The 23,214-nt window shown below is 38.3% G+C and overlaps 2 protein-coding genes across 4 annotated transcripts in view; one reads left to right on the top strand and one right to left on the bottom strand.

Moving 5' to 3' along the window:
- The window catches only part of LOC115662566 (disease resistance protein RPV1-like), a 242,019-nt gene that overhangs the window by 125,898 nt on the left and 92,907 nt on the right, over positions 1 to 23,214 (top strand). Inside the window, exons 1-3 of one of the 3 annotated variants that reach the window (XM_056309521.1) lie at positions 20,033 to 20,346; positions 21,849 to 21,989; positions 22,093 to 22,177. The gene's annotated coding sequence lies outside the window, so the exon portion shown is untranslated. Of the gene's footprint in view, positions 1 to 20,032; positions 20,347 to 20,369; positions 21,990 to 22,092; positions 22,178 to 23,214 lie in introns of those variants that run through there. The other 2 variants (XM_056309524.1, XM_056309517.1) reach the window with 2 other exon arrangements.
- LOC115663338 (ATP-dependent DNA helicase Q-like 1) lies at positions 1,843 to 8,749 on the bottom strand. Its single transcript, XM_056309581.1, has 9 exons — positions 8,528 to 8,749; positions 7,697 to 8,032; positions 6,892 to 7,145; positions 5,844 to 6,012; positions 5,332 to 5,423; positions 5,210 to 5,253; positions 4,405 to 4,519; positions 3,973 to 4,326; positions 1,843 to 3,554 (listed from the first exon to the last, which is right to left on the bottom strand). The coding sequence occupies exons 1-9, from the start codon at positions 8,643 to 8,645 to the stop codon at positions 3,297 to 3,299; spliced, it is 1,740 nt and encodes a 579-aa protein (XP_056165556.1). The 5' UTR covers positions 8,646 to 8,749; the 3' UTR covers positions 1,843 to 3,296.

The raw sequence follows: 23,214 nt of genomic DNA on the forward strand, positions 1-23,214 counted from the left end.
GACGAGAGTGGGGGATGATTGGCAGGGGTTGCCTGGCCCCGGCCAGTCGCTGGCAACCCTTGCCGATTGTAGGCATAGGCCTACATTTAGTCGAGAGCCGCCACGGGAGATAAAATAATACAAAAAGCCACAACATTTTCATCAAATAAGTTGGACGAAGTTAATGAAACGACTTGATTACACAAATTTAATAAGTTTTAAGATCGACTGCACTTTCATAAGATCGAGTGCACTTTCATGACAAGTGCACTCATCCCAAATATTTAAGGATAGTTTAAGGACAAACGACATAACATTGTATAAATGTGCTAAAATTTAGAGATTATTGATGTCATTTTCTTAAATGTATCTTTTCTCTTGTTGGGAAAGAAACGGAAAAGACAGTATGTTTGACTCTAGTGCACATCTCCCAAGAAGAGAATTATGTAATTCAAAACGTCAAGCATAATTCACGCGTTTCCTTTTTCATCTTCTTACCTATTCGACCCGTTACACGATGCTACATGCTCTTAGGTTTAGGATCAAAACGCTGCCACATGACATGCACGAAACATTGACCCCCTCCGTTGACCAGAAACGAAGCCAATTTGGGTCTCAGTAGTCAGATACGAGAACAAGACAACGTGAGACTCAACATTAACCGAACTCGACATAGGATCATTAGGCAATAGGTACCTTATCTGCTAAGGCTATGTCCTTTTTTTTTTTTTTTTTTTCTGAATGTTGCATGCATATTCCAAATTACTTCGTTATAGTCGTGATTGTGAAATCGAGTTGTGGTACGAACTTTCCTCGGCGACCAATAATCCAATGCCTTGATCGATAAATGCAAAGTCTATATTACCTTTTAGGGGGCCCGCTTTTGAAGGTTCTTAGACATTTCCATACAACAACCTCAATATATAGTCGACAATATGACTATATAAGTACGACCCCTACAAGATTTCGGGATGAATAGTGCTTAAGTAAATATAATATAAGGCTAGGAAATGTACAAATGAGGAATACCCCATGACAGATAGTCTGATTAAAAACGGCGTTTCCCGATGCATCAAAGTTGCCATTAACTTCCTTTTTCCTCTTGGGGGACCTAATTTGATTTCTCTTACAATGTGCAATCATGCGCATGTACCACATACGGCATGTGGCATGGTCCAGGACTCAGAGTCATAACAAAAAAACCAATTGGTGTCATAGCCACCAGGGTCCACCTGGGAAGGATAAGGGGACCATCTCAAATTCCAAAACAAAGACAATCACCTTCCAGTTCTTTAATAAATATTAAAGGGTTGGGACAGCCAATTTGCACCATTTATCCCTGAGCGCTAGTATAGAATTTCCCCGTTCGTTATGAAATGTTCGATTTTAGTTATGACCATCAAGTATCGCCCATAATCTAAAGTTTCAACGATGGCTAGCCCATCACCACAACTGAATGGTATGTCAATAATTCATCACTCTTTCTAGACGAGGTAGTAGCACCAAAGATAACAAATCAATCCCTTTCAGTCACGATACAACTCAAACTTGTAATTCCGATGCTTACGTGACCACAGAGCCAACCAAGCTCGATGATAATCAACTAGTGGGCACTTCTGTTTGATATTGGGAATCTATAGGATTATTTGTTTATTTTCATTTATCTATTTTGATCCATGTAACAGCGGTTCTTTCTCTAGAATCCCATGCAATCTGAACTGCAGCTACTGCTATTTGACAAGCTTCCAAAATTTATTTGCCTCCACTTGGAGATTTTCCACAGCACAGGCTCTCCTCTGTGGTCGTCAGAGGATAATGAGCATACCCCAAATTTTTTTCTTCTGTTTCTTAGGCCGAAGAGAATCCCCCAATCCAATATATTTCCAAAACAATCTTTTTCAAATGAGTCATGCACATACTAACATTCAGAAGGAACGATTTTGTCCTCACTTCAAAAGGCAATGAATGAATTACCTTCTTCTGGGGCCCAATACTATCAATGTCCCTCACCTCGTGCGATGTTGTGCCGTCATCAAAACTGTGCTGATTCCAACCACCCTTTTGAGTACAAACCATTGGCTGCAATTCTCATGAAATATATTTATGCAATCATTAACGTGAGTTGTTGTAATGCAAATACAACAAGGAAGCAACTGTTTAAGTGCCATGTGAGAGCATTATTGGGCAGTTGACACGTCCTAGTCAACATGAATCTAAGGTTGTGCCTGACCCAGGAATAATAAAACCATGTTAAATCCCTAAGTATCGAATCATATATGCATTGCCATATGCTCTATATGAAAAACTATTGCATAGTGTGAATCTGAGATCTGAGTCCATGATTTGAATAATCCAGTCCACCAATGCAATGCTTGCTGACCAGAAAGCCGACAGTGTTCAATAGTTGGATAACTGATAATTAGACCCTAATAAAAGTTCTCAACCAATCGATTGTATCTTAGGATATACTACTTGAAAAATTTATTCTGCAAGTAAACTAACTTCACAGATGCAGTCATGATATGCATCAACACTCATTCAAAACGGGAAAGAAGAAGACAGGCAACATGCGCTTGTATGATTGGATTTTGCTGTTAATCTTTGCTGAACAGAAACAAGTAGCTTTTTCTAGCGAAACAAGCAACTTTTTCTTCCTCAGTCAAGACCGGACGGCCTGTTCCCATATGCCTCTCCGGCGGCTTGTATGTTGGGCCACATTTTCTTTCCCCTTACGAAAATAATTAGTTCCAGACAAGGAACATGACAATAGATGATAGACAAGCATGAGATGACAAGACCATCACAACTGAAGAATTCTGTGTCCTTAGTTAAGGACCTTTGCCCCTCCAATACCATGTGGTCTTCCAATAATTGCGGATGATGGAACCAGAAGAACTGTGCGGCTCAAGATCATGCGTCAGTCGGTACCTGTCGCCCATCAAGAGAGGTGACACCTGAAAGGTTTACCTTTATGAAGAGGCTTTGAGACAATTGTTGCAAGGATTACAACCGTATTTACAGTCTTTCCGATCCAAAGACTCGCCAAAGTGTGCAAGTAAGGTTTGCCGCCGACACTCATCTTGAAAATTTCGCAAATTAGAGAGTTAACACATGTTTATCAATAGACTTTGCTCCATTCAGGTACGTGGAAGATGAGTTTAGCCCAAAGGTTCCATTATGATTTACATATGTTGCCAACAGACCCATCTAAAGATCCAGCACCCAAACTGGTAAATGCCAGACTAAAACTAACAACAATCAATAGAACAAAGTGGAAAGTGGAAACACAAAATAGAAGCATCACTTAGTTGAGATCACTAATGAGAAGTTGAGAACACAAATTGGATTACCTTGAGTTCACAATATTGCTGCATTTTCCTAGCTTGAGCCATTGCAGATTTAAAGACAGCGGTTTTACATCCTTGACCACTCCTTAACATGCACACAACCCGGCTGAAATCCTTTTTGGCATATAGAGCAATGCACACTGCCGGTAGATTACCTCTTCCTGCCCTCCCTGACTCTTGGTAATAGCTTTCCACTGACTTGGACATTGCGTTGTGGATGACAAAACGCTGACCACATGCCATTAAAAAAATAAATACTGAACCAATAAAAAAAAGTTGAAATGTGATGAAAACATTATAATTGAAGGTCAAGTTAGATCAGAGTCATTTGCAACTTTGACAGTAAAGAAAAGACCTTTATCCTAGTCTAACTTAATTTCAGCACACCCAAGTTCCATGCATGGAAGAAAGAATTTGATTTGAAAAAATACATAATTCGCTAGTTCCTGCAATCAATAGCCAAGAATGACAATTTAGCAGGCCATTGGACCATGGAACCAGCAAAGTTTACTTCCAAGCACACTAAGAAACCAATTGGTGAAACTTAAACATTAAAAGAAAAGTGGATTAGTCGAGTATTTGTCAACACGTCAGCTTGACTCTAAAACTAAAAATAGGCAAAGGCCAAGAGTCCATTTCAACTTACCACATCTGGTTTGTCTATTCCCATCCCAAAAGCAATGGTAGCACATACAACCTGGACCTCTCCAGTATGCCATTTCTTTTGAACAGCTACTCTTTGACGGACTGCTAATCCAGCATGATAGTACACCGTCTTTATACCGCACTTATCATTCAAGTATTTTGCAACATCAACACATTCACTCTTTGAGAGGCAATATACTATGCCACAAAAATTAGCAAAACGATTCTTTAGCAGCTCTCCAAGCTGCTTCAGTGGTTCCTTGGTCTTAGCTATGACCTCATACTTTAGGTTTGGTCTGTCAAAGCTTGTCTCAAGAACAAGAGCATGGGGGATCCTGAGAGCTTTTAGGATATCCTGCAATGGATGCACATTTCAATCAGTCTCAAATGATTATTTCAACATAATCTGGAGGTTAATGTGCAAGTTTCGTACCTCACGAACTGGCTGAGTGGCAGTTGCAGTTAAGGCCATCACTGGGACGTATGGAAAATTTTTCTTGAGACATCCCAGTCCCCTATAATCTGGACGAAAATCATGTCCCCATTGACTGTAATAATGACAACCAAGAAAGTAACAGTCAATAAGCTTTACTAGTTTACAATCATTCAAATATACGAGAAAATCTCAAACCAGCAGTACGTTCCTTTCATGAGATGGCACTGGCAGTGCAGATCCAGTAAAGACCTCATAAGAAACACAATCAATGATCACATGGGTGAACTTTTTCCTTATATCTCAAGTTGTTAATATATAGTATAAAGGTTAAAAGAATAAATAGAGACGCAAGAACCAGCTTAAAAGGCCTGACTATCATGCCAAACATGGACACTTCCAATTACTTCAGAAAGTAATTAATTTCCGTTGGAGCTTATTTTAGTTGTGTGCATTTTGCTTAATATGATCAACGATGTGTCACTGACTTTTCCCAAAAGAAGGAACTGGATCATTTCCAGAATTAGTTGTTTCAACATTGCATTCTGTTATACTAGAACTTCACAGAAGGTCTGGGTTTCAGAAGGTTCAGTGTAACACGACAATGTAACTAGGCTAGAAACACAGAAAATCCAAAAACGTTCGAAAAAAAGAGTTAGAGTGAGCATATATAAAAGTTAACTTGCTTTTCTTTATTTGGAACAAGGACAGTAGTTTTGCAGTGGCAACATCATAAATACTTATTCGTTTTGAAGTAACACTAGCATGATCTTTGCTTCAGATACAAGGATGCCAAAGAGCATACCTCACACAATGTGCCTCATCAACAACAAAACCAGCAAGTTGTGTCTGCAATGCATGATGGTCGAGTATCAAAGAGTTAAAAAGAAACTTTCAGAAAAAGTTACAGTGAATCAGAAATAGTACCTTTCTATGCAAGCATTTCGATATCTCGAGAAACGATGGGTTTCCCACAATCCTTTCAGGGGTTACATACAATAGCTTGCATGATGGTTTATCTTTCCTGAAAAGGCAGGCAAAGCAGTGGAGATTAATGACTTGACAATCACGACACTCAGCAAAAAAAATATTTAGAAGTCCAATAGAAACCCCATTGCAACATATGGAGTATAGCCCAACATTTTATGGAGGGATAAAGATTCAATGGTATGATATACTTCTCTAGGAACACTAAGATCCTAAAATTTATTTTTAAGGCAAACATCTTAGGCATGAATCTTTTCATTAACTACATAAAAAATGTGCATCCATTGCAACATATGGAGCATAGCCATTTTATGGCGGGATAAAGATTGTATGGGATGATATACTTCTCTAGGAACACAGAGAGAGAGAGAGAGAGAGAGAGAGAGAGAGAGAGAGAGAGAGAGAGAGAGAGAGAGAGAGAGAGAGAGAGAGAGAGAGAGAGAGCGCTAAACCTTGCCTTAGTTCTTGGAGGACAGCTGCTGCTTGGGCAGCAGTTTGCTGAGAGTTCAAGAAAGTAGATGGTATTCCATACTTGAGGGTTAGAGTAATTATTTGATCCTGGATGAGAGATAGCAGGGGAGATATAACAGCTGTGACACCTGGTTTAAGAGTTGCTGGCAGCTGAAGCGAAATGTAAAAACATCAGAAGAGCACATGAAGAAAGGAAGGGATGAGGGAATTATTCTTTTATTCACCTTAAGCTGATCAGAAAGCACCAGTTGATATTTGTCTTATAATTACTTCAGCTAGAAACATATATCAGCTACTTCAAGACTGAACAGAAAACACTTCAGGATAATTAAACTTCATCAATTCAGATTAATATCTTCCTTCGTGATTCAGTAGATCAATTCAGATTTATATGAAAGGACATCAATTTCAAACCAATTACGAGAAATGATCACCCCTAGTTGACATGATGACATAGCACATACCTGCATAAGAAATATAGACATCTACAATCTATATTTGGTGCACGTAATTTTACAACTTATTCCTCTTTTGACTTAATAACCCTTTTGAATTGGACATGAACTATGACCGACAACAACACTTACATGCAAAAACAAGACAAATTTTCCAGTAAGTAATTAGAAGGTCCTGGAAGCATTGCATAAACCTCAAATTCTAGAAATTACAGAATAGATAGGGCTGTGCGAAGGCAGAACGAGAATGTCCTGTATTTCCTTCTTTTCCAACTTAGTCCGATCACGTACATTGGAACCCATGGTTATGTCCCCAAATCACTTCCTATTGCTTAATTTGCATTTGGAAAACATTTTCTTCCTTTAGTTTAAGCACAAACTTCTCAACAGTGCTAACAAAGCAGATTACAAGATCATTTTAAGCTTAAATTTCAATATACAGGTCTACCCGTCTAGTATTTAATTGGTGGAACCATGGAGCAAAGTGCACAGGGCTTGTGCTCTAAACATTGTCTCCACACATAATTCTACATACGATCATTACACAAACGAAATAATGTTAACATTCACTAACCTGGTAACATAAACTTTTACCACCTCCGGTGGGCATTAGAATGAAGCAATCTTGCTTGGCTACAGAAGCTTTACAAGCCTGATGCTGCATTGGTCGAAATACCTTGTTTCCGAATATTACAACATTTGCCAATTCTATGTCATCCAAGGCCTGCAATTCCTTATAACTCAGAGTCCCTTGTTTGCATGTCGAAATCCGAGAGCAATGTCTTTTTTTTTTAAACTGATGATATCGAACCTTGAGTGACAGTGCTCCTACAGTCCTTCAACACAAACAAGCCTCTTCAGCACCACAAATAGTTTCTGACTTGGATTGTCATGGAAGAAATCACAAGCCTTCATTTATGCAAAACATTCCTATGAAAGACACTGGATTGCTAAGTTCCACAGTTTGATGATCTGCTATACTCTCCAAGTATTTGAGAAATATAGGTATTTGTACATCATCCAAAACTAAAATCAACTTCTCTATCGACCAAAGAGTTCTAATATGTCATTATGGATCTTGAAGATTGTGGAAGTAATTGGCAAAAGTTAGGAGTGTCTATTGGATATTTGATTGGATGAGAGGCCTCATAAGCAATTTACTAATGCTTTTCTACATGTACATCGTGTAGGTCCTTTTCTGTGTGCAGAATCACAAGCAAATTGCAAAAGATCAAGGAGAGTATAAATTATATAAGAAAAGAACAGTCACACGGTGATTTAAGTGGTTTGGCAGTATTGTCTATGTCCATGGGAGAAGCATACCATGGATTCTAAAGATCGTCTGGCCAGAAGTTGAGTGGATGAATTCCTCGGAGTACTGCTTTCATCAGGAATATAGCACGTGGATTTCCTGCCCATTTTACTGCCAAATATTTCATCTTCGTCTTCACCGTCAGTAGAGGAATCCACCTCAAGAAAAGTTTGATTTTTCTCAGGTTGTGGAGAATCTTCTATAATAGTAACATCATGCACGACATTGCATCCACCGTCATAAGGGATATCTTGGCCAAACATATCAGCCCAAACTCCACAAGCTTCTGATTCCGCAGCTTGCAAATCATCCCAATCCTCGGTATCTTGCATAGTTTCGGCAAGTTCTGCTAGAAAGTCATCGCCACAGTGCTCCACAGTGATAAACTCTCGACCTTCGTCACCTTAAAAAAAAAGCCAAATGAAGAAAGAGATTATTTTGCAAGTCATTAAGACTACTCCGCCAAACCCACAAAGAAATGACAATGAGATTGACGCTCAATGAACAAAATTTAACCAGCTCCGGTCCATTGAAATCCAAAGTAGACCATTTGGCAGCCATCATCAGAGCACTGACTAACCGCAATAAATCTCCTTATTTAGGAATGCACAATCAATCAATTCACAAATTATCCACGCAACACAAGCAATTGCGTCATTCCCTAATCACCAGATACCACCCAATTTGGCCAATAACCAAGAAAAGCCACCATCCAAAGTAGCCTCAACGCATCAAACTGGAACCGTGCCAGACATTTTGCTCGTCAGTAAAACTACTTCACTAAGCACCCTATTCTACAGCCATCGTCATCGTGGTGGACCAAGAAACACCTACACAACCTCTGCAAACGCTAATCTCAGCATGACAAAATGGGTGACGAAGAGACGATTCGAGTTACTGTAGAGGGAAATGAGGCGGACCAAGCACTTGGTGGCGGACTGCTCGTCGGAGCCGAACTCGAGAGCCAAGCTTAGCAACCGAGCTTTCTCTACCTCCTCCAACCCCCGATCCTCCATCGAATCTCTCAACCTGTTCGCTCGACGGTATTCGATCGATCGATCGATCGATGATGCACGAGCCGGAATCGAATCGATCGCTAGTCTCTCTCGAGAGCGCGCGCTCGAAGTGCCTTTTCGAAAAACCTTGCCAGCGACGGCGGGATTGGATGTCTGTTTTCCCCTTCCCATTTGTATGTGCTAGAGAATGGGAGAGATTGGAGCCAAATATTTTCAATTTTTTTTTTGAAAATTCCGTTTTTGCATCTGAAGTTTGTTCAAGTTCTATTTCCAGCCCACCGTAAGTTCTTGTGGTTTCATTTGACACCCTTGGGCTTATTTGGTGAGATGACACATGAAAAATTATTAATCAATCGCACCTCTCTTAAAAGTTTGGAAAAGAAAATTATTACTTGAATTTCAAACAATCACTAAAAAATTGTGCACGATTCCTTATATATATACGATTTGTTTTCGATGTTTTGCATTAAAGAAAAAGTCACATTACAAGAATTGCAAAATTGGCGAAAAGGAAAAAAGTTAGACGGTTCATATGGTTTCATAATTATCTTGCGTGCGCGAAGTTAGAGCTGCTGCATCCATCGAGATCAATAGAGTATTTTAAGAAATTGAAGGCCACATTGTTAGCAAAAAAAAGGAATTTCTTAAGAAAAGTTATATGGTTGAAATTTATTTTCATCTCATTTGGTGCGAGCCTTTCGGACTTTATTGTTTTCTGGGTTTGGATCATTCTTGACCTTGGTAGATAGGGATGTGTGTAAAGGCTCCTTTGCAAAAAAAAAAAAAGACTTGCATCTCGTGCTAAAGTTATATATCTCAAAGAAGTATCTCAAATTTGTGTATCAGGAAAAGGAAAAAATTGACAAAGTAATACTTTTTCTTAATTACATTTTTACCTTTATATATATTTATATTTCAATGGAAGGATTTTTGAAAAATTTGGAGAAATGGCGTTTCCGACACTACTTTACTGTTTGGCAAAAATAATACCACTTTATCGTGTCCAAAAAATCATGAGCGTGATGGAAATTTCATAAGTCAAAACTCACTGTTACAAGGTCAGTCCTGCATTCAATGTGGACAGTTGATAAAAATGGAAAAAGGGTGGTTCGTGAAATTGGCTTTGTAAAATCATTATTATGTCATAATTTCCGGACATTAAAGGAAAGTTAAGCACGCGTGATCAAATTTATATTTAATTAAGAAAAGTTGCATTGAATAAGGAAAATTACTAACACGTAGGTCTCAAAATTTTACAAAGTGTAAATGAAAGTAGCGATCGATTCAGATATTTTACTAAAAGTACATGAAAGAAATTCACTATTAAACAAATAGACATTAAACATAGGATCCAGAGAATAGAAAAGTTACGGTCTATCTGGTAATTTACTAACAATAGAGAAAGAAATTTACCATAAACTAAGGTAGATTATTATTATTGTTTGTGATATATTACAAATCATATGACTTACGGCACTTACGACGACAAATAGAAAATTACGTCTTGTAAAGAAAAGTAATGAAATGATACGTAACCGGTAAATTAGTGCAAGGAAAATTAATAAGGAAAATTACAGATACTAAATAAAAAAAATCGCCATTAATTAGACGGGATCCGATCCCATTTTCCCTTCCCATCTAGTTGTTGTAGATATTCATGCCAATCTTTAGGTGGCTTTGAGTAGCCAAGAATATGGAGGAATTTGTTGTAATCAAAATGGCATGTCATAGCTTTCTTTCTTTCTTTCTTTGTGTGCCTTTTGCTCTCTGTGTAGTCGTGGTGTATGCTTAGAGAGCATTTTGTGATTCTTCGCGCGAAGATGATCAGCTTATGTAATTTTATTGCCAAATTTGCTTACTCCTGCATAACAGCCAGTTCTGGGGAGCCCTTGTGTTTTAGGGTATCGTTTCTTGAGAAATTTGTTCCTTCAGAGGTTGAGCTTGATTCTAGCTATGTGGGGATTGAGTCGAGTTGAGCCTGAGCATTTCAAATAAAGGGAAGAGCCAGAGCAAAGCAAACAGAGGATTGCATCAGTTCATTTCAGGGTGTTCTTTTTTGTGGTGCTTGTTGCACCAATTCTTCTTTTTGTGTTCGCTTATAATCTTCTCAAGAAGAGGAAAAAGGGCGAAAGCAATACAAATGCAGCAAATAAGAGCACCGATGGAACATCTACATTCTTCCTTATTTTCTGTTATTTTGTTCTCCAAAACAGAAAAAGAATAGAAATCCGTTTAGTAACGTCACTAATTTTTCTATTCACGGGAACAAAAAGTGGCCGGGGAATAGATTTGGAATAGAAACAAGAAGTAGGAAAAGTTACTTCTTTGTTCCCGAAAGCAATTTCTGAAACAAGTTTTTTTTTACCTTTTCTTTTTTTCTTCCTTCTTCTTCCTCCTCTAGCAAACTAAGCAAAATTTCATGTCACAAAATTTTTTTAGGTTTGTACCAAACGCTTTACTGTTCTTTTTCTATTCTGAGAATAGAAATTTTGTATAATTATCAAAACGCACTTTCGCTTCATAAACTCGCCCGTAAGATAGAAATAATAAAAGCCATTTCTATTCGTAAATTGCTTTCAGGTGAACATAAATCTTACCAAGTGCAACCCTAGATATTTTCAGACGTGCGTGAAGGCATGTAAAATCTTATAATTGAATGATCAACTTTCCGAACAAGTAAATGATGTGGGCTTTTTGGGGGCCTCTTTAGGGCTCATCCCGTAATCTTCCACAATGAAACAATGTCGGTAAACTTAACTGAAGTGACTCTCTCTCTCGCAAAGGAGCACGAACCTTCTTAGGCATTTCCAAGGGCAGAAATTAACGTACACTTATGGCGAGTGGACCAAGCCAACAAGTTTGACTTGACTTGAGGGTGTGGTCCAAAAGAAGATACGGCAAGGACTAAAACCATTTGCAGAATAGTATCCCGAAAGCGTCTTTCGTTGTTCATCAATCCTTTTAATCACTAACATATATCATGCTAGAAAATTTTGTTTTTTTTATTCTCATTTTAGTAAGATGATGTGCTTCACAAAGTAAAGTGCAAATGATATTTAACTTTTAAATAGACTTATGACCTTTAGTTTTTTCCCCTACATCACTAGTTCTCAACTTTTTAGATCTCTAACACATTCGAATTCTTTCTTCAAGAATCTCTCCTAAAACGTCAACACTGCATATTTTTTCAATGGATAGCTGATATTACCAAAATAGAGATGGACCTCGTAGTAAACTTCCATCATTCTATCTATACCAAAGAATTTTTTCTCAACCATCTATACCAAGGCATTATTTTTCAAGTTTGGAAATAATTGCTCATCATCTATCATATTTCACAACTGGAAGCACGATTGTTGCAAAACAGAGCTCTTAAATTTGGAAGCCTATTCTGCTAAAAGTTTCTAACAATAATTCCTTAAACTTTGGAATGTAAAGAAACTAGAAAATTTTGGTGGGGCCAAGACTTGTTAATGAAAATGAAATTTTTTGTAAATACGGAAAAGCATCAGCAATGAAACTGGTGTTTGGCCATAACGCGGGTAGTTTAGCGTGTGCCTTTGGGGATAATGAGTAAGTGGTACAGAATGATGAGACTCAATGTTTAGTCATTTTGGTATCGAGACAAGCATGCTTGACTTACTTTTCCAAGTCTTCATTGAAATTGACATGTCAAGAAAATTGGTGAAAAATAATAGATTTGAGTGTCGGTATTTGTGAACCACTAGTTGTTCAGGTCCAATCGTGAGTCTCAAGTCTTTTAGTCCACGCAAGTCCATTGAACGTTCAATCGGGGAGGTTGAGTCTAGGAGGTATTGCAGCATATCCAGGTGTAAACACCTGGTGGGATTCACGGTTTTCACGCCTTGTTTAACGTCCCGGCGGCCAAACGTCCCTCCATAACTCAAGAATTACTCTCTATTTCTCTCTCTTGGTTGAACGTTGAGAGAGAAACTTCATTGAGTCCCACCCCCTCACCAAGTTCCCACCCTATGTTTTTCTTCACGGTTGAGCGGGAATGCTCTCTCGATGTTTTACGTTTAAGGGACTCCGAGGTCCAAGCATAAAGCATGACCTTAAATGGAGCCTTTTAACATCCTGCTCGGGATGGAGTATCAAAACTGGCGTGCTTGACTTACTTTTCCAAGTCTTTATTAAAATTGACATGTCAAGCCAATTGGTGGAAAATGGTGGATTTGAGTGTTGGTATTTGTGAACCACTAGTTATTCAGGTTCATTCTTGAGTCTTCCCATCTTGCTCAAGTCTTTTAGTCGACGCAAGTCATTGATTGCTACCATTCTTAGGGTAGAGCTAACTGTCATTGAGAGACCATGAATTAGTGAACACGCCTAGAGAGAGAGAGAGAGAGAGAGAGAGAGAGGGAGGGAGGGAGGGAGGGAGGGAGGGAGGGAGAGAGGTAGTTTACCTTTTCGTCTCTTCATGTTTCTAATTTCTAAAGGAAAATTTATTATATAAAGATCTACAAATTTAATTGTCTTTTGTGTTAGAGATTTTTCCTTTTCCTTTTTGATTGATTACGGATATTTGGTACAAGATTATATGAATATTAGGATCCATTTGTTTCGTGAAAAAATGAACGATTTGAAAAAGTTTCTTTAAAAATGATCTCTTGTATCGCTTGAAATAATTAGCTAATAAAAATGTTTTCATTATCGTCAACAAATAATATCCAAACATTTTCGTGGACGGTGAAAAAAATTTCGTTCATTCATTTTTATGAGCGATATAAGCAATCATATATTAGGAAAATATTTTCTAAATCATATATTTTTCACGAAACAAACAGAACCTCAATAATCGGCGCTCGATAAAGGCAGAAATAAAGTGTATGCATGTGATTTCAAATAGATACTTACATTGAACCACCAATCAAAGGCAATGATTATTGATTGGACCAAATATGGCAAAGCTCTTAGATGATTCAGGTGCAAGTGAGCCCATTGCATTTGAGCCCTCAATATTGGTGGTGCCATATGAAACCCACACAATCTAAGGGTCGGGATGAATTGGGCTCACACGCACTCAAGAATATCTCACCCCCCATTTTAACTTTTGTCAATTCTACGTGGGAGCGATTTATATAACTTCCAAAACAACAAATCAAAGACATAACTAACAGAATTTTCCTCCAACGAGGAAACTGCATGCACCTAGAGGGTGAGGTCCATCGGGCAATAAATAGGTGACGCGACATTAGTTTGGCTATTGAAAATGGGATTAGACAAACGGGTCGGCGAAAATGAGGAGTTGGAGATAATTAGGTTTGTTTATATATTAGGCTCGAAAGAATTAAGACTAAGGTCCAAAGATCAAGGTAAGGATTTGGTAACGTGTGAGCTTATATTCTAAGAGGAAGACGCTCTTTCCATGAAGTTCCCTACATAATTTGAAGACTTTTGATGGATTCAACATCTTAGGTGTGAACCGGAAGAATCTGTCTTTAAATATCTTTAGAAATGAACGATTGACTTTCTGAACAAGTAAATGGTGTGGCCTTTTTAGGGGCCCTCTTTAGGGCTCATCACCTAATCTTCCGAAATGAAACGATTGACTTTTTGAACAAGTAAATGGTGTGGGCTTTTTAGGGGCCCTCTTTAGGGCTCATCACCTAATCTTCCGAAATGAAACCACGTGGGTAAACTTAACTAAAGTGACTCTCTCTCTCTCTCTCTCTCTCTCTCTCTCGCAAGAGAGCACGAACCTTCTTCGGCATTTCCAAGGGGAGAAATTAAGGTACACGTTATTCGAAGTGGACCAAGCCAACAAACTTGACTTGACTAGAAGGGGTGAGGTCCAAAAGAAGATAAGGCAAGGACTAAAAGCATTTGCAGAATAGCATCCTAAAAGCGTCTTTTGTTGTTCATCAATCCTTTTAATAACTAACATATATCATGTTAGAAAATTTTGTTTTTTTTAATTCTCATTTTGGTAAGATGATGTATTTCACAAAGCAAAGTGCAAATGATATTTAACTTTTAAATAGACTCATGACCTTGAGTTTTTTCCCCTACATCACTAGTTCTCAACTTTTTAGATCTCTAACACATTTGAATTGTTTCGCAAAGAATCTCTCACAAAATGTCAACAGCGCGTACTATTTCAATGGATAGCTAATATTAACAAAAAAGAGATGGACCTAGTGGTAAAGTTCCATCATTCTATCTATACCAAAGAATTATTTCTCAACCATCTATACCGAAGCATTATTTCTTAAGTTTGGAAATAATTGCTCATCATTTATCATATTTCGCAACTAGAAGCACGATTGTTGCAAAACAGAGCTCTTAAATTTGGAAGACTATTCTGCTAAAAGTTTCTAACAATAATTCCTTGAACTTTGGAATGTAAAGAAACTAGAAAATTTTAGTGGGGCCAAGATTTATTAATGAATATGAAAATTTTTGTAAATACGAAAAAGCATCAGCAATGAAACTGGTGTTTGGCCATAACTCGGGTAGCTTAGCGTGCGTCTTTGGGGATAATGAGTAAGTGGTACAGAATGATGAGACTCAATGTTAGTCATTTTGGTATCAAGATAGGCATGCTTGACTTACTTTTCCAAGTCTTCATTGAAATTGACACGTCAAGCAAATTGGTGGAAAATAATAGATTTGAGTGTCAGTATTCTAGAACCATTAGTTATTCAGGTCCATTCGTGAGTCTTCCCATCTTGCTCAGGGAGGTTGAGTCTAGGAGGTACTGTGGCATGTCCAAGTGTAAACATCTGGTGGGATCCACGGTTTTCATGCCTTATTTAACATCTCAGCAGCCGAACGTCCTTCCATAACTCAGGTGTTACTTTCTATTTCCCTCTCTTGGTTGAACGTTGAGAGAGGAACTTCATCGAGTGCCACCCCCTCCCCAAGTTCCCACCCTATGTTTTTCTTCGCAGTTGAGCGGGAATACCCTCTCGGTATTTTATGTTCAAGGGACTCCGAGGTCCGAGCATGGCCTTAGACGAAGCCTTTTAACGTGCTGCTCGGGGTGGAGTATCAAAACTGGCATGCTTGACTTACTTTTACAAGTCTTCGTTGAAATTGACATGTCAAGCAAATTGGTGGAAAATGGTGGATTTGAGCGTCAGCATTCGTGAACCACTAGTTATTTAGGTCCATTCATGAGTCTTCCCATCTTGCTCAGGTCTTTTAGTCGACGCAAGTTCATTGATTGCTACCATTCTTAGGTTAGAGCTAACTGTCATTGAAAGACCATGAGTTAGCCAACATGCCTAGAGAGAGAGAGAGAGGGGGGGGGGGGGGGGTAGTTCACCTTTTCGTCTCTTCATGTTTCTAGTTTTTAAACGAAAATTTATTATAGAAAGATCTACAAATTTAATTGTCTTTTGTATTAGAGATTTTTCGTTTTGGATTGATTACAGATATTTGGTACAAGATTATATGAATATTAGGCTCCTTTTGTTTCTTGAAAAATGAATGATTTGAAAAAAGTTTCCTTAAAAATGATCTCTTGTATCGCTTGAAATAATTAGCTAATAAATTTTTTTTCATTATCGAGAACAAATAATATCCAAACATATTTTTGGATAATGAAAAAAATTTCGTTCATTCATTTTTATGAGCAATATAAGCAATCATATTTTGGAAAATATTTTTCAAATTATATATTTTCCGTGAAACAAACAGAACCTCAGTAATCAGAACTCGATGAAGGCAGAAATAAAGTATATGCATGTGATTTCAAATAGATACTTACATTGAACCACCGATCAAAGGCAATGACTGTTGATTGGACCAAATATGGAAAAGCTCTTAGACGATTCGAGTGCATGTGAGCCCATTGCATTTGAGCCCTCGATATTGGTGGTGTCACATGAAACCCACACGATCTAAGAGTCGGGATGCATTGGGCTCACGTGCACTCAAGAATATCTCACAATATATGGTCACCGCCCATTTTAACTTTTGTCAATACTGCATGTGAGCGATTTATATAACTTCCAAAACAACAATCAAAGACATAACTGACGGAAATTTCCTCCAACGGGGAAATCGCGTGCACCTAGAGGGCAAGGTCCATCGGGGCAATAAATAGGCGACGCGACATTAGTTTGGCTATTAAAAATGGGATTAGACAGACAGGTCGGTGAAAATGAGGAGTTGGAGATAATTAGGTTTGTTTATATATTAGGCTCAAAAGAATTAAGAGTAAGGTCCAAAGATCACGGTGAGGATTTTGTAACGTGTGAGCTTATATTCAAAGAGGAAGACGCTCCTTCCATAGAGTTCCCTACATAATTTGAAAGCTCTTGATGGATTCAACATCTTAGGTGTGATCCGGAAGAATCTGTCTTTAAATATCTTCAGAAATGAATGATTGACTTTCTGAAAAAGTAAATGATGTGGGCTTTTTGGGGGCCCTCTTTAGCGTTCATCCCATAATCTTTTGCAATGAAACGACGTGGGTAAATTTAACTGAAGTGACTCTCTCTCTCTCTCTCTCTCTCTCTCTCTCTCGCAAGAGAGCACGAACCTTCTTCAGCATTTCCAACGGGGAGAAATTAAGGTACACGTTATTTAGAGTGGACCAAGCCAACAAACTTGACTTGACTAGAGGGTTCATGTGGCCACAAGAGGATAAGTTGATCGAACGGAAAACGGAGCTTGGAATGTCCGAGAAGTCAATTGGCGATCGCCCCCCCAAAAACAACACAAAAATTAACGGCCATGAGGGCATGTCGACCCAAAAGAACATCAAAGAGAAATCCGAGAGACAATGAAATCCGCCATTAAAAATCAGAGGAATGAAGTGGCTACGGTACCTGTTGTCGCCGGTGGGGTTTTGAAAACCGCTCGGAGAGAGACCGCGAGAATGCGAGGGGAAGGAGGGAGGGAGGGAGTGGAGAGCGAGGAGACCGAGAGAGCTTTTTTTTTTGGCTCCACCTCCACCCCAGAAAAAGAAACTTCTGAATCAGTCCCTCGGGTTCCTCTTATTTGTTGTCTAGCCCCTCCAATAGGGGAACTCGAACGTTATATTCGGTCCCTCGTTCCCTCTTATTTATCAACATGGGTCCTTTTTTTTTTTTACTCTTACTTGTTAAAATAGATAGGTTTTTTTTTTTTGGTTCTATCCGATTCTATATCTATTTTAAAGGAGAAAGAGTGTAATTATTGAACAATAACATTACCACGTATGCTATTAGATCAATATGATTTATTTAGAGTCAATAAGCAAACTGAAATTTTTGATGTATAACGTATTTACGTAGCACTGTCGGACATCTAGATTTTATTAAAACACCTAAGAGAAACTGTGCAAACCCCATACAAAGTACCACCACGAAATACAAATTTCAATACAATTATTATATTGTAATTGATTTTCTTCGTCGCATCATTTATAAATTAAATTTAGATAATATTTTCATGATAAATAATGGTCTCTCTTCTTACAATGCAACTAAACAAGCATATTGTTGGAAGACTTTGACTTGCTTTCAATTGCGAGAATCTTTTTTCCTCCCTTTTCTTTTGAGTAGGTTTTGTCGGCTTCTACCTTATCCCTTTCTTGGCAATTAAGCAAGCAAGATGGTGGAAGACTTTGACTTCCTTTTCCTCGCCAGTCCTTTTTTCCCCCCTTTCTTTTGAGTAGGTCTTGTCGGCTTTTGCCCTTATCGCTTTCTTTGCAACTAAGCAAGCAAGATGGTGGAAGACTTTGACTTGCTTTCCCTCGCCATAGAATTTTCTAAAAGGTAATCAACTCAGTTTCGTAGAAAAAATGATATAGCATCTTAAAAAAAGTCCTTTTTTCATGATAATGATTTCTTTTGCAAAATGCAGATACTAACATGACCTTCTATGTAAAGAGAAATATCTCATTGATCCAATTTGGCATCGCGGTTGGCTTCTGCACCAACATTTTTGTTCTTGAGTTATGAGTCCTCAATGATGGCCAATCGCTGTGTTGGGCTCGACATCAAATCTAATCGAGCTACAACGCCGCGTCTAGCTCGATGCATGCTAGAATTACTCAAACGCGACGCTAGATCTAGTCAAGCGTCATTACAGCTTTGAGCAAGGCACCTCTATTTTCGAGTTGGGCCATGACAAAGAAGAGAGAGAGATAATGTGGTAGAATAAAAGGTATTTTATGTGACAGCTGTATCACATGGTGTGATAAGCCAATGGAAAGTGAGTAATTTTGACATTTAAGCGCCCATTAGGATGCAATTTGGCTAATAACCAAGAAAAACCACCATCCAAAGCAACCTAAACACATCAAAATTGGCCAGATGGACTACATTGGCAAATTGTCAAAAGGTTTATGACTAAATTGGTCAAATTGAAAGGTTTATGAATGAATTGGCACAAGTACAATTGATTTAGGACTTTTTTGGTAATTTTCCCATGCTTTCTTCATTCCCTTATACTTCCCCATAACTTTGATCCCTGAATATGTAAGATGAAAATTTGTGTGTGCAGATTAAGCACGTGATATCAGTCTAATTCCTTACATTCGTAAGTGTATGGAGGAGGTTCGGCTGAATTGACCCTAATTGATGTCGTCGTATTGATATCATGAGAAAGATCATGTTTGGAAAACTGAAAATGATGAGACCCATATAAGTTTCACATGAGTCCCACTAGATTTAACCATCTGTAATGAGTAGGGAATGAATGGCGCATCAGTCGATCATTGGTCAAAGCAATAGGCAAGTGAAGAAAAAGATCATGCAGTTGTCGCACCACATAATGTGGTCTCCACGTGCTAATTCATATATGAATTGCATATAGATATAGTTCAGACTCATTAAAATATATATTGAATTAAATTTTGTTACTTTAAATTCATAACAACCTATTTTTTAATAATTTTAGCTAATTCACTAAATATGAGATTTTTTGGTCGGTACGCTAAAAAGTAGATTTTTGACCATTTCAACACCTTCAGGGTGAGAGGCTTTCATTTCAATGGGAAGGGAAAGCAAAATGTTGTCCATCTTCACTTTGATTTGCACGGCCATGTGATCCCATGACAAAGAGAATTAACAAAAGGTGAGGGTCCGTCGGTTAAAGAAGTAAAATTTCCTCATCAAAGACGCACAAATCCACGGTAGCATTGTGTGTATCCCAAGGCACATCTGGCTCATCTTTTGAGGCAAGAAGAGAGGTAATTTTCGATATGAACACCTTGCAAAAGTTATTAAGTAAAGGAGATAATTCTGTGGCTCTTAAGGAATAGCATCATGTAAAAAAGTTAATTTCCACTGTGATTTGCTTGGCCACGGGATCCAATAACAGAAAGAGCTAACAAGTGAAGTCTACAGGGGGGTCGTCTTGCCAATTTCGAGGAAGGGATTGTTTTGGTGGTCTTGGTCAAAATGTTAGAATCAAAGGAAGTACAATTGCCTCGTCAAAGAAACACCATCCACCGCAAGATTGCACGTCTCCTTCGGGGCAAGAGAAGAAGTAAAAGCTTTATTTAAAGTCCCAAGTGCTCGTGCTTGAAGAGGAGAAACGGCTATCACCATAAATCACTGAGACGCTCGTTTTTGTTCCGAGATATATCTGGTTTTGATAGCTCCAGGTTGAGGCGTGAAGGTGTGATCCTCATATCGCACTACCTTGCGAGATTCGGATACAACTTGATCTGCTTCAAGGCAACTTCTTCTCAAACACTGAAACCTATTGCAGTAATTTCATCTCTACATTGCTCCTCAAGGTAAGCTCGACCTTCATTCTCCAGTCTATTATCATTGATAGGACAAAAATACATTTGATTATTAATCATCACATAACACCTAACATCTTACATGTGATATTCTCTCGACTTTTTCAAGATTATCATCACATATATTGCTAATTTTTCTTACTACAACCTTCTCATTTAAACTAATTGGTTATGAATGGTTAGATTGGTTGAATATGGTGGAATCGCATGCTAGCCCTCATCCCGATTTTGGGTCCATCGGCCCCATACATACACCAATTGTCCAAAATTACTTAAACCCTAAAACATCCAAATTCTCGATTTTTGTAGAGAAAATTCCTTTTTTTTTCTTGAAAACAGTTAAAAACTAGATTTTTCCAAATATTGATTGTGCTGGTCTATTCTCTTTAATAATCACACAAAACCTTTCAAAGGCTACGGATCAGAATTGTCAACAAAAAAAAATTATCTGAACATATCAGATCGACTAGAGAATTTTTGGATGTCCATAAAACCATTTTCCATTATATTGGCAATTTTTCGTAATTTTTGGAAAATGACAGAAAATTAAAATGTTTTTCTGGATATTATGAAAAATTAACAATTGTACTTTTTTTTTATGCTGGTTACAATGGAAAACTTGAAAGGGAGCAAAGCTGCTGGTTTGAATGCACTTGCACATATTTAATGCGCAGACAATTTTTAGGTGGACTTTATCTTTGCAGATTGTACCAGAGAAACTCATCACAAAGCGTGGTTTTCATGCGATTTTATTGCTTATAGCAAAGACGTGACTTTTACGTGTACATATAGCGTGGAAAATTACTGACCTACGATGGATTTGACAATATGATTTATGCATGTTTAGGGCAGGGGAGGAGAATGTAGCATTTTACAGGAAGTAGGAACGTATTTGATAATATATATAATGGAAGATTCACAAGCCGGTTAGAGCCACATTTATCTGTTTAACAAAATGGTTTTTAAGTGGGGATATAAACAGAAGTGGTCATTTCGTACTATGGTCCAAATTGTATGGCTTGACTTTGGCTTGCCATCTGAAAACAACTTCATTGCTACTAGTCAATCAGCAATAGGATACCTGTCCATCAATAATAATGCGAGACTTATCGTCTTCTATTGACTGGTCCCCCTCTCTCTCTCTCTCTCTCTCTGCTGCCAGTCAATCAGCAATAGGATACCTGTCCGTCAATAATAATGCGAGACTTATAGTCTTCTATTGATTGGTCCCCTCTCTCTCTCTCTCTCTCTACTGCTAGTCAATCAGCAATAGGATACCTGTCCGTCAATAATAATGCAAGACTTATCGTCTTCTATTGATTGGTCCCCCCCTCTCTCTCTCTCTCTCTGCTACCAGTCAATCAGCAATAGGATACCTGTCCGTCAATAATAATGCGAGACTTATCGTCTTCTATTGATTGGTCCCCCCCCCCCCCCCCCCCCCTCTCTCTCATTTCTCACTTTATCTTTCACATTCGGCCTCTCTCTTGCAGAAATCATTCGAGACTATCGTCTACTGATTACTCCTCACTTGCTTTCTCTGTTCTTTTCCCCCTTGAAAGTTCTCGCCCAGGCTTGTTCAGGGTCTCCTCTCCCCGATCTCGCGCCTCTCTTTGCATCTCAGCTCGCAGGAGGTAATCACTTTTTCATCCCTTATTAGCGTGTCGTTTCTGTTGATTCTATCGCTTTGTTATCGGAATAATCGGCTGAACTAAGTGTGTTCTGCCGCCCTTTTAGTCTATAGGAGATGTGGGGTGGCTGCTGAATAGCAGAGGAGGGTCTTCTATTCTCTCTTTTGGAGCCGCTGTTGCCTGTTAACGAGGTATGTCCCCAGCTCAGATTTTGACTTCGGTGAAAGAAGAAAGCCCTTTGTTTTGGACTTTAGATGTGGCTAATCCTATGATGGCCTTGCTTTTTGATTGTTAGTTGCATTGTAATTCGGTATTTGATCTTTTGTTGAACTAGAACGAGCAGGTCTGCAAGTGCGCTAGACTCTAATGCGCGCAAAATTGCCACATTTCGCTTGAATCCAGAGACCATTATTTTTTATGTGTTGTGAGGTTTCTCCGTGTTTGAAGGTCCTAGATCAATTTATAGAAAAATAAAACATAAAAATAAAAGTAGGCAGCTTCCAGGGTCGACTAGTTTGGTTCTCGGTTACAAAAACGGAGAACCGATTATTACGGAATAAATTCCCGATTCGTAGGTTAGAACCTACTCATCCTGAAACTAATCATCTTAAGAGTAAGTCTTCTCTTAAGGAGATTTCATTTGACAATTTTACCTCCCTATAGAACATTCCAAATGAGTAATCTTCTTAAGATCTTTTACATGATATCCAATAGTAAGAAAAAAAAAGCTAGCTGATCCTATGACGCACACATGAAAACAATCAAATAAATCAAGCCATACACACAGAGTAGGAGATTCACCCAGCTTTATATCACTTATTTCTTTCACCTCTTTTGTTACAAACAATAAATTCGTTCTTCAAAACGTGACTAATCAATTTAACCTGACTTATCACAAATTTAGCCGATAGTCCTATTCTACTTCAATTTAATTTAATAAAAAAATCTTGACGATGATATTCTCAAGGTGGGCCCTTAAAAAAAATGGGGACAAGCACTCAACGCCATTGTTTCAAACCTTGGTCGTCTCTGAATTTCCCTCAGCAGCTTCCTTTTTCTTCCTTTCTTATCTTCTTCTCCTCCTTACATCGAATCGATACCTAATTTCTAATCGTTCAGACTAACATGGAGAAAGGGCAAAGTCAGAGCAACACAAACAAAGAGATGCGCCGTCTCATTTCAGGTCGTTCCTTTGTGGTGCTTCTTGCGTCTCTATGCTCGTATTCAC

Source organism: Syzygium oleosum, unplaced genomic scaffold, assembly GCF_021117445.2.
Source record: "Syzygium oleosum isolate NSW1041296 unplaced genomic scaffold, Sole_v2.1 Sole_v2.03, whole genome shotgun sequence".
NCBI lineage: Eukaryota > Viridiplantae > Streptophyta > Magnoliopsida > Myrtales > Myrtaceae > Syzygium > Syzygium oleosum.

Coding starts and splice junctions, on each gene's coding strand:
- LOC115663338 (XM_056309581.1), bottom strand. CDS start 8,645: ATGGAGGATCGGGGGTTGGAGGAGGTAGAGAAAGCTCGGTTGCTAAGC. Junction 6,013..6,891: donor GTAAAAGTTTATGTTACCAG/GTTAGTGAATGT, acceptor ATTTCGCTTCAG/CTGCCAGCAACTCTTAAACC. Junction 5,254..5,331: donor CGAAATGCTTGCATAGAAAG/GTACTATTTCTG, acceptor CATGCATTGCAG/ACACAACTTGCTGGTTTTGT.